Genomic DNA, 12,189 nt, shown 5'->3' with positions numbered 1-12,189 from the left:
ACTAAGCGCTTGGGAAGTACAAGTTGGCAACATATAGAGACAGTCCCTACCCAACAGTGTCAGCTATGTGACTTTGGGCCAGTCATTTAACCTCTCTGTGCCTCAGTTCCCTCATCTGTAAAATGGGGATGAAGAGTGTGAGCCCCATGTGGGACACCCTGATAACCCTGTAACCTCCCCAGCGCTTAGAACAGTGCTTTGCACATAGTAAGCGCTTAACAAATGCCATCATTATTATTACCTGGCTTCTAATCCCGGCTCCGCCACTTATCGGCTATGTGACTTTGGGTAAGTCACTTCACTTGCCTGTGCCTCAGTTCCCTCATCTGGAAAATGGGGATTAAGACTCTGAGCTCCATGTGGAGCTTAATAAATGCCATCATTATTATTATTATTATCATTATTATTATGTGGGACAGGGACTGTGTCCAACCTGATGAATTAGTATCTACCCCGGTGCTTAGAACAGTGCTTAGCACATAGTAAGCGCTTAACTACCATAATTACTTCTTAGTATTATTATTATATCCCTAAATTATATATTATAAATTATTTAGGTCAACATCTGTCTCCTCATCTAATAATAATGATAATGATGGTATTTGTTAAGCGTTTACTACGTGCCAAGCACTATTCTAAGCGAATGTAAACTTGTTAGCGAGGGTTGTATCAGGTAATTCCGTTGTATTGTCCTCTTCGAGGTGCTTGGTACAGTGCTCTGCACTTGGTAAGTGCTCAGTACATGTCAGAGATTGACTGATTCTTTGTTCAGTGGTGTTTATTGAGCACTTACGGTCTACAGAGCACTGTACTAAGCGCGTGGGAGAATCCAATAATTCCGTTGCATTGCCCTCTTCGAAGTGCTTGGTACAGTGCTCTGCACTTGGTAAGTGCTCAGTACATGTCAGAGATTGACTGATTCTTTGTTCAGTGGTGTTTATTGAGCACTTACGCTCTACAGAGCACTGTACTAAGCGCGTGGGAGAATCCAATAATTCCGTTGCATTGTCCTCTTCGAAGTGCTTGGTACAGTGCTCTGCACTTGGTAAGTGCTCAGTACATGTCAGAGATTGACTGATTCTTTGTTCAGTGGTGTTTATTGAGCACTTACGGTCTACAGAGCACTGTACTAAGCGCATGGGAGAATCCAATAATTCCGTTGTATTGTCCTCTTCGAGGTGCTTGGTACAGTGCTCTGCACTTGGTAAGTGCTCAGTAAATGTCAGAGATTGATTCATTCTTTGTTCAGTGGTGTTTATTGAGCACTTACGGTGTGCAGAGCACTGTACTAAGCGCGTGGGAGAATCCAATAATTCCGTTGCATTGTCCTCTTCGAAGTGCTTGGTACAGTGCTCTGCACTTAGTAAGTGCTCAGTAAATGTCAGAGATTGATTGATTCTTTGTTCAGTGGTGTTTATTGAGCACTTACGCTCTACAGAGCACTGTACTAAGCGCGTGGGAGAATCCAATAATTCCGTTGCATTGTCCTCTTCGAAGTGCTTGGTACAGTGCTCTGCACTTGGTAAGTGCTCAGTACATGTCAGAGATTGATTGATTCTTTGTTCAGTGGTGTTTATTGAGCACTTACGGTCTACAGAGCACTGTACTAAGTGCGTGGGAGAATCCAATAATTCCGTTGTATTGTCCTCTTCGAGGTGCTTGGTACAGTGCTCTGCACTTGGTAAGTGCTCAGTAAATGTCAGAGATTGATTGATTCTTTGTTCAGTGGTGTTTATTGAGCACTTACGGTGTGCAGAGCACTGTACTAAGCGCGTGGGAGAATCCAATAATTCCGTTGCATTGTCCTCTTCGAAGTGCTTGGTACAGTGCTCTGCACTTGGTAAGTGCTCAGTACATGTCAGAGATTGACTGATTCTTTGTTCAGTGGTGTTTATTGAGCACTTACGGTCTACAGAGCACTGTACGAAGCGCGTGGGAGAATCCAATAATTCCGTTGCATTGTCCTCTTCGAAGTGCTTGGTACAGTGCTCTGCACTTGGTAAGTGCTCAGTACATGTCAGAGATTGACTGATTCTTTGTTCAGTGGTGTTTATTGAGCACTTACGGTGTGCAGAGCACTGTACTAAGCGCGTGGGAGAATCCAATAATTCCGTTGCATTGTCCTCTTTGAAGTGCTTGGTACAGTGCTCTGCACTTGGTAAGTGCTCAGTACATGTCAGAGATTGACTGATTCTTTGTTCAGTGGTGTTTATTGAGCACTTACGGTCTACAGAGCTCTGTACTAAGCGCGTGGGAGAATCCAATAATTCCGTTGCATTGTCCTCTTCGAGGTGCTTGGTACAGTGCTCTGCACTTGGTAAGTGCTCAGTACATGTCAGAGATTGATTGATTCTTTGTTCAGTGGTGTTTATTGAGCACTTACGGTGTGCAGAGCACTGTACTAAGCGCATGGGAGAATCCAATAATTCCGTTGCATTGTCCTCTTCGAAGTGCTTGGTACAGTGCTCTGCACTTGGTAAGTGCTCAGTACATGCCAGAGATTGACTGATTCTTTGTTCAGTGGTGTTTATTGAGCACTTACGGTCTACAGAGCACTGTACTAAGCGTGTGGGAGAATCCAATAATTCCGTTGCATTGTCCTCTTCGAAGTGCTTGGTACAGTGCTCTGCACTTAGTAAGTGCTCAGTACATGTCAGAGATTGATTGATTCTTTGTTCAGTGGTGTTTATTGAGCACTTACGGTCTACAGAGCACTGTACTAAGCACGTGGGAGAATCCAATAATTCCGTTGCATTGTCCTCTTCGAAGTGCTTGGTACAGTGCTCTGCACTTGGTAAGTGCTCAGTACATGTCAGAGATTGATTGATTCTTTGTTCAGTGGTGTTTATTGAGCACTTACAGTCTACAGAGCACTGTACTAAGCGCGTGGGAGAATCCAATAATTCCGTGGCATTGTCCTCTTCGAAGTGCTTGGTACAGTGCTCTGCACTTGGTAAGTGCTCAGTACATGTCAGACATTGACTGATTCTTTGTTCAGTGGTGTTTATTGAGCACTTACGGTGTGCAGAGCACTGTACTAAGCGCGTGGGAGAATCCAGTGCACCAGAGTTTGCACAGAGTGCTCTCCTCCTGGAGCAGACCCTAGAGACCTGACAGGGTGTCAGTCAGTCAGTTGTATTTATTGAGCGTTAACTGTATGCAGAGCACTGTACTAAGCGACTGCTCTCCACCTCCCCCGTCTTACCTCGTTCCCTTCCCCACAGCACCTGTATATATGTATATATGTTTGTACAGATTTATTACTCTACTTATTTATTTATTTTACTTGTACATATCTATTCTATTTATTTTATTTGGTTAATATGTTTGGTTTTGTTCTCTGTCTCCCCCTTCTAGACTGTGAGCCCACCGTTGGGTCGGGACCGTCTCTATATCATCATCAATCATATTTATTGAGCACTTACTGTGTGCAGAGCACTGGACTAAGCGCTTGGGAAGTCCAAGTTGGCAACGTATAGAGACAGTCCCTACCCAACAGTGGGCTCACAGTCTAAAAGGGGGAGACAGAGAACAAAACCAAACATACTAACAAAATAAAATAAATAGAATAGATAGGTACAAGTAAAATAAACAAATAAATAGAGTAATAAATCTGTACAAACATATATCCATATATACAGGTGCTGTGGGGAAGGGAAGGAGGTAAGATGGGGGGGATGGAGAGGGGGATGAGGGGGAGAGGAAAGAAGGGGCTTAGGTCTCTATATGTTGACGACTTGTCCTTCCCAAGCGCTTAGTCCAGTGCTCTGCACACAGTAAGCGCTCAATAAATACGATTGATGATGATGATGATGACAATTTTATTTTGTTAATATGTTTGGTTTGGTTCTCTGTCTCCCCCTTCTAGACTGTGAGCCCACTGTTGGGTAGGGACCGTCTCTATCTGTTGCCAACTTGTCCTTCCCAAGTGCTTAGTACAGTGCTCTGCACACAGTAAGTACTCAATAAATACTATTGATTGATTGATTGATTGATTGACAAAGGCCTTCCCAGACTGAGCCCCCTTTTTCCTCTCCTCCTCCCCATCCCCCCCCGCCCTACCTCCTTCCCCTCCCCACAGCACCTGGATAGATGTTTGTACGGATTGATTACTCTATTTATTTGACTTGTACATATTTACTATTCTATTTTGTCAATGATGTGCATCTAGCTTTACTTCTATTTATTCTGACGACTTGACACCTGTCCACATGTTTTGTTTTGTTGTCGGGATGAGAACTTTCCCAAGTGCTTACTAGAGGGAGGGAGGGAAGGAAGGAGGGAAGCAGGGAGGAAAGGGAGGGAAAGAGGAAGGGAGGGAAGGAGGAAGGGAAGGAAGGAAGGAAGGGAAGGAAGGGAAGGAAGGAAGGAAGAGAAAGAGGGAGGGAGGGAGGGAAGGAAGGAAGGAAGGAAGGAAGGAAGGAAGGAAGGAAGGAAAGGAGGAAGGGAGGCAGGAGGAAGGAAGGGAGGAAAGGAAGGAAAGGAAAGGAGAAGAAAGGAAAGGAAAGGGAAGGGAAGGGAAGGGAAGGGAAGGGAAGGGAAGGAGGGAAGGGAGGAAGGGAGGCAGGAGGAAGGAAAGGAGGAAAGGGAAGGAAGGAAAGGAAAGGGAAGGAAGGAAGGAAGGAAGGAAGGAAGGAAGGAAGGAAGGAAGGAAGGAAGGAGGGAAGGAAGGAAGGAGGGAAGGAAGGAAGGAAGGAGGGAAGGAGGGAAGGAAAAAAGGAAGGCAGGAAGGAAGCTGTATAGATCTGTAATTTATTTATCTATTTACTTTTATTAATGTCTGTCTCCCGCTCTAGACGGTGAGCTCCTTGTGGGCAGGGAATATGTTTGATGTTATACTCAACTCTCCCAAGAGCTGAGTCCGGTGTTTTGCACAGAGTAAGCGCGGAAAGAAGGGAGGGAGAGAGGGCAGGGTGGACGTACTGAGTGCCCCAAATGGCGGTCTTACCTTTATCGTGTAGGTCTAGGGCCCTGAGGAGGTCTTCCGGGATGGGGTTTGTGGCCTTGTAACAGAGCCGCTGCACGTTGGAGGGGGTGTCATCGCCGGACAGGGTGGTCAGGTCCATGAAGGTCACGGCCCGCAGGAGCCAAGCGGCCTTTGCTCACGAGACGCAACCGGGAAAAAATGGAAAAAAAATCCAGAAAATGCCGTACTTGTGAGAATTTCATTCATTCATTCAATCGTACTTATTGAGCGCTTACTGTGTGCAGAGCACCGGACTAAGCACTTGGGAAATGCAAGTCGGCAACATATAGAGACGGTCCCTACCCAACAACGGGCTCACAGAATGATAATGGCGATTATAAGCTGTTGTTAACTGATCATTGTTTTATTATAATAATAATAATAATAATAATAATAATAATAATGGCATTCGTTACTGTATAATAATGACATTTGGCAACCGGGAAAAAATGAAAAAAAAATCCAGAAAACGCCGTACTTGTGAGAATTTCATTCATTCATTCAATTGTACTTATTGAGCGCTTACAGTGTGCAGAGCACTGGACTAAGCGCTTGGGAAATGCAAGTCGGCAACATATAGAGACGGTCCCTACCCAACAACGGGCTCACGGAATGATAATGGCGATTATAAGCTGTTGTTAACTGATCACTGTTCTATAATAATAATAATAATAATAATGACATTTGTTACTGTATAATAATAATAATATTTGGCAACCGGGAAAAAATGAAAAAAAAATCCAGAAAACGCGGTACTTGTGAGAATTTCATTCATTCATTCATTCATTCAATCGTACTTATTGAGCGCTTACTGTGTGCAGAGCACTGGACTAAGCGCTTGGGAAATGCAAGTCGGCAACATGCAGAGACGGTCCCTACCCAACAACGGGCTCACAGAATGATAATGGCGATTATAAGCTGTTGTTAACTGATCATTGTTCTATAATAATAATAATAATAATGACATTTGTTACTGTATAGTAATAATAATAATAATAATAATAATGATAATAATAATAATAATAATAATAATAATAATAATAATGACATTTGGCAACTGGGAAAAAATGAAAAAAAAATCCAGAAAACGCCGTACTTGTGAGAATTTCATTCATTCATTCATTCAATCGTACTTATTGAGCGCTTACTGTGTGCAGAGCACTGGACTAAGCGCTTGGGAAATGCAAGTCGGCAACATATAGAGATGGTTCCTACCCAACAACTGGCTCACAGAATGATAATGGCGATTATAAGCTGTTGTTAACTGATCATTGTTCTATAATAATAATAATAATAATAATGACATTTGTTACTGTATAATAATGACATTTGGCAACCAGGAAAAAATGAAAAAAAAAATCCAGAAAACGCCGTACTTGTGAGAATTTCTTTCATTCATTCAATTGTACTTATTGAGCGCTTACAGTGTGCAGAGCACTGGACTAAGCGCTTGGGAAATGCAAGTCAGCAACAACATATAGAGATGGTCCCTACCCAACAACTGGCTCACAGAATGATAATGGTGATTATAAGCTGTTGTTAACTGGTCATTGTTCTATAATAATAATAATGACATTTGTTACTGTATAATAATAATAATAATATTTGTTAAGCTCTAACTGGAATAATAATAATAATAATAATGGCATTTGTTAGGCGCTTACGATGTGCAAAGCAGTGTTCTAAGCGCTGGGGAGGTTACAGGTTGTCCCACGGGGGGCTCACTGTCTTCATCCCCATTTTACAGATGGGGAAACTGAGGCCCAGAGAAGTGAAGTGACTTGCCCAAAGTCACCCAGATGACAATTGGGGGAGTCGGAATTTGAACTCATGACCTCTGACTCCCAAGACCAGGCTCTTTTCCACCAAGCCAAGCGCTTAGTACAGTGCTCTGCACTCAGTAAGCGCTCAATAAATATGATTCAATGAATGAATGAAAGAAAGGGAGAGAGTCGGGGGACGCGGGAGAGCGGGAGATAAGGAAAAGGGGGGCTCAGTCGGGGAAGGCGCGGGATTCACTCATTCATTCAATCGTATATTACAGATTTACTATTCTATTTATTTTATTTTGTTACTATGTTTTGTTTTGTCGTCTGTCTCCCCCTTCTAGGCCGTGAGCCCACTGTCGGGTAGGGCCCGTCTCTAGATGTTGCCAACTTGGACTTCCCAAGCGCTTAGTACAGTGCTCTGCACACAGTAGGCGCTCAATAAATACGACTGAATGAATGAATGAATGAAAGTAAGGCTTTGAAGCTGGGGAGAGTCACTGTCTGCTGGATGTGAATTCAGATGAAGCAGCATGGCTCAGAGGAAAGAGCCCGGGCTTGGGAATCAGAGGTCATGAGTTCTAATCCCGCCTCCGCCACTTGTCAGCTGTGTGTCTTTGGGCAACTTATTTAGCTTCTCTGTTCCCTCATCGGTAAAATGGGGATGAAGACTGTGAGCCCCACGTGGGACAACCTCATCACCTTGTATCTCCCCCAGCGCTCGGAACAGTGCTTGGCACATAGTACGTGCCTAACAAATACGAACATCATCATTATTATTATTATTATTATTATTATTATCTGTAAAAGAGAAGCAGCGTGGCTCAGTGGAAAGAGCCCAGGCTTGGGAGTCAGAGGTCATGAGTTCTAATCCCGCCTCCGCCAATTGTCAGCTGTGTGTCTTTGGGCAACTTATTTAACTTCTCTGTTCCCTCATCTGTAAAATGGGGATGAAGACTGCGAGCCCCACGTGGGACAACCTGATCACCTTGTAACCTCCCCCAGCACTTAGAACAGTGCTTGGCACATAGTACGTGCTTAGCAAATACCAACATTATTATTATTATTATCTGTAAAAGAGAAGCAGCGTGGTTCAGTGGAAAGAGCCCAGGCTTGGGAGTCAGAGGTCATGAGTTCTAATCCCGCCTCCGCCACTTGTCAGCTGTGTGTCTTTGGGCAACTGATTTAACTTCTCTGTTCCCTCATCTGTAAAATGGGGATGAAGACTGCGAGCCCCCCGTGGGACAACCTGATCACCTTGTAACCTCCCCCAGCTCTTAGAACAGTGCTTGGCACATAGTAAGCGCTTAACAAATACCAACATTATTATTATTATTATTATCTGTAAAAGAGAAGCAGCGTGGCTCAGTGGAAAGAGCCCGAGCTTGGGAGTCAGAGGTCATGAATTCTAGTCCCGCCTCTGCCACTTGTCAGCTGTGTGTCTTTGGGCAACTTTTTAACTTCTCAGTTCCCTCATCTGTAAAATGGGGATGAAGACTGCGAGCCGCACGTGGGACAACCTGATCACCTTGTAACCTCCCCCAGTACTTAGAACACTGCTTGGCACATAGTGCGCGCTTCATCATCATCATCAATCATATTTATTGAGCGCTTACTGTGTGCAGAGCACTGTACTAAGCGCTTGGGAAGTCCAAGTTGGCGACATATAGAGATGGTCCCTACCCAACAGCGGGCTCACAGTCTAGAAGGGGGAGACGGACAACCAAACAAAACATATAAACCAAATAAAATAAATAGAATAAATATGGACAAGTAAAATAGAGTAATAAATATTCATTCATTCATTCAATCGTATTTATTGAGCGCTTACTGTGTGCAGAGCACTGGACTAAGCGCTTGGGAAGTCCAAGTTGGCGACATATAGAGACGGTCCCTACCCAACAGCGGGCTCACAGTCTAGAAGGGGGAGACGGACAACGAAACAAAACATATAAACCAAATAAAATAAACAGAATAAATATGGACAAGTAAAATAGAGTAATAAATATTCATTCATTCATTCATTCAATCGTATTTATTGAGCGCTTACTGTGTGCAGAGCACTGCACTAAGCGCTTGGGGATGAAGACTGTGAGCCCCACGGGGGACAACCCGATGACCTTGTATCTTCCCCAGCGCTTAGAACAGTGCTTGGCACACAGTAGGTGCTTAATACCATTAAAAAAAACTTCCCAATCTTTTAAGTTTCAACGCCTCCTGAGTGAAATTCAAAATCACCGCCTCAGGGAGGAGAGGGAGTGGAGGAAAATGGGGGGGAAGGTGGGGAAGTGAGGGGGTCTCCCTGGTACCTAAAAAAGTCTGGTGCTTAGAACAGTGCTTGGCACATTGTAAGTGCTTAACAAATACCATTATTATTATTATTATTATTAATAATAATAATAATAATAATAATTACCTGGAAGTCCTTCTTCAGAGCTCTCCGGGCCTGAATCTGCTCGGCTCTCCGGGCGACGGCCAAACTGTTCACCTGCACCTTGGTGAGCCAGCTGAGGTCTGCAACAGATCAGGGTCAATCCATTCATTCATTCATTCACTCAATGGTATTTACTGAGCGCTTAACTGTGAGCGGAGCACTGGACTAAGCGCTTGGGACGTTCAAGTCGGCAACAGCTAGAGACGGTCCCGACCCCACGGCGGGCTCACGGTCTAGAAGGGGGAGACGGACGACAAAACAAAGCATGTGGACAGGCATCCAGTCGTCGGAACGAATAGAATTAAAGCTAAATGCACAGTTATTTATTTATTACTCTATTTATTTTATTTGTACATATTTATTCTATTTATTTTATTTCACTGTACTAAGCGCTTGGGACCTCCAAGTCGGCAACGTCTAGAGACGGTCCCGACCCCACGGCGGGCTCACAGTCTAGAAGGGGGAGACGGACAACAAAACAAAGCATGTGGACAGGCGTCAAGTTGTCGGAACGAACAGAATTAAAGCTAAATGCACATTTATTTATTACTCTATTTATTTTATTTGTACATATTTATTCTATTTATTTTATTTCACTGTACTAAGCGCTTGGGACCTCCAAGTCGGCAATGTCTAGAGACGGTCCCGACCCCACGGCGGGCTCACAGTCTAGAAGGGGGAGACGGACGACCAAACAAAGCATGTGGATGGGCGTCAAGTCGTCGGAACGAACAGAATTAAAGCTAAATGCACATTTATTTATTTATTTATTTTATTTGTACGTATTTATTCTATTTATTTCATTAATATGTTTTGTTTTGTTGTCTGTCTCCCCCTTCTAGACTGTGAGCCCGCTGTCGGGTAAGGACCGTCTCGCTATGTTGCCAACTTGGACTTCCCAAGTGCTTAGTCCAGTGCTCCGCACACAGTAAGCGCTCAATAAATACGATCGAATGAATGAATTTATTGAGCACTTAACTGTGTGCGGAGCACTGGACTAAGCACTTGGGACGTCCAAGTTGGCAACATCTAGAGACGGTCCTGACCCCACAGCGGGCTCACAGTCTAGAAGGGGGAGACGGACGACCAAACAAAGCATGTGGACAGGTGTCGAGTTGTCGGAACGAACAGAATTAAAGCTAAATGCACATTTATTTATTACTCTATTTATTTATTTATTTTGTTTGTACATATTTATTCTATTTATTTTATTTTGTTAGTATGTTTGGTTTTATTCTCTGTCTCCCCCTTCTAGACTGTGAGCCCGCTGTTGGGTAGGGACCATCTCTATAGATGTTGCCGACTTGGACTTCCCAAGCGCCTAGTCCAGTGCTCTGCACACAGTAAGCGCTCGATAAATACGATTGAATGAATAAATGAATCATTAACAAAATAAATCGAATAGTAAATATGGACAAGTCAAATAAATAGAGTAAGAAATCTGTACAAACATCTATCCAGGTGCTGTGGGGAGGGGAAGGAGGTAGGGCGGGGGGGATGGGGAGGAGGAGAGGAAAAGGGGGCTCTGTCATTCATTCAATCCTATTTACTGAGCGCCTACTGGGTGCACAGCACTGGACTAAGCGCTTGGGAAAGTACGTGATGACACTCACCTCCTCCAGGAGGCCTTCCCAGACTGAACCCCCCTTTTCCTCTGCTCCTCCTCTCCTCCCCATCGCCCCAACTCCCTCCCTCTGCTCTACCCCCCTCCCCGCCCCATCATCATCATCATCAATCGTATTTATTGAGCGCTTACTGTGTGCAGAGCACTGTACTAAGCGCTTGGGAAGTACAAGTTGGACGGCCCTGGTGTATATTTGTACCTATTTATTATTCTATTAATTGTATTAATGATGTGTATATAGCTCTAATTCTATTTCTCTATTTTAATGGTAATGACGCCTGTCTACTTGTTTTGTTTTGTTGTCTGTCTCCTCCTTCTAGACCGTGAGCCCATTGTTGGGTAGGGACCGTCTCTATATGTTGCCAACTTGGACTTCCCAAGCGCTTAGTACAGTGCTCTGCACACAGTAAGCGCTCAATAAATACGATTGAATGAATTAATTAATAAATATGATCGAATGAATGAATGAATGACAATACACAGTCAAATTCTCTGCCCGCAATGAGCTCCCACTCTGGCCCAGTTCGGCGCCCTTTCGCTCAAAGGTAGAACAGTGCTTGGCACATTGCAAGCACTTAACAAATAATAATAATAATAATAATAATAATAATGGCATTTATTAAATGTTTACAATGTGTCAAGCACTGTTCTAAGCGCTGGGGAGGTTACAAGGTGATCATCTTGTCCCCTGGGGGGGCTCACAGTCTTCATCCCCATTTTCCGGATGAGGGAACTGAGGCCAAGAGAATAATAATAATAATAATAATAATAATAATAATAATAATAATAATAATGGCATTTACTAATTTTCCCAGCTCTGCCACTTGTCAGCTGTGTGACTTTGGGCAAGTCACTTAACTTCTCTATGCCTCAGTTACCTCACCTGTAAAATGGGGATGAAGGCTGTGAGCCCCACATGGGACAACCTGATCACCTTGTAACCTCCCCAGCGCTTAGAACAGTGCTTTGCACATAGTAAGCGCTTAATAAATGCCATTATTATTATTATTATTATTACTACTAAGCGCTTACTATGTGCAAAGCACTGTTCTAAGTGCTGGAAGTGAAGTGACTTGCTCAAAGTCACCCAGCTGACAATTGGCAGAGCCGGGATTAGAACCCATGACCTCTCACTCCCAAGCCTGGGCTCTTTCCACTGAGCTATGCTGCTTCTCACATTTGTTAAGCGCTTACTATGTTCCAAGCACTGTTCTAAGCACTGGCATGGGGGGGGGGGGGGGATACAAGGTGATCAGGTTGTCCCACGTGGGGCTCCTAGTCTTCATCCCCATTTTCCAGATGAGGGAACTGAGGCCCAGAGAAGTGAAGTGACTTGCCCAAAGTCACCCAGCTGACAAGTGGCGGAGCCGGGATTCGAACCCATGATCTAGACTGTGAG

At 44.0% G+C, this 12,189-nt stretch overlaps 1 protein-coding gene across 2 annotated transcripts in view; it reads right to left on the bottom strand.

Annotated features, from left to right (window-relative positions):
• Positions 1 to 12,189, bottom strand: part of DERA (deoxyribose-phosphate aldolase) — a 98,122-nt gene that overhangs the window by 73,243 nt on the left and 12,690 nt on the right. For both annotated transcript variants that reach the window (XM_038770543.1, XM_038770544.1), the window contains exons 2-3: positions 9,149 to 9,246; positions 4,949 to 5,096 (exon numbers count right to left, since the gene is read on the bottom strand). In XM_038770543.1, coding sequence (XP_038626471.1) covers positions 4,949 to 5,096; positions 9,149 to 9,246 — 246 coding nt within the window. The remainder of the gene's footprint in view (positions 1 to 4,948; positions 5,097 to 9,148; positions 9,247 to 12,189) is intronic.

This window comes from Tachyglossus aculeatus, chromosome 2 (assembly GCF_015852505.1).
Source record: "Tachyglossus aculeatus isolate mTacAcu1 chromosome 2, mTacAcu1.pri, whole genome shotgun sequence".
NCBI classification, from domain to species: Eukaryota; Metazoa; Chordata; class Mammalia; order Monotremata; family Tachyglossidae; genus Tachyglossus; species Tachyglossus aculeatus.
This window is presented reverse-complemented; position numbering and strand designations above follow the sequence as displayed.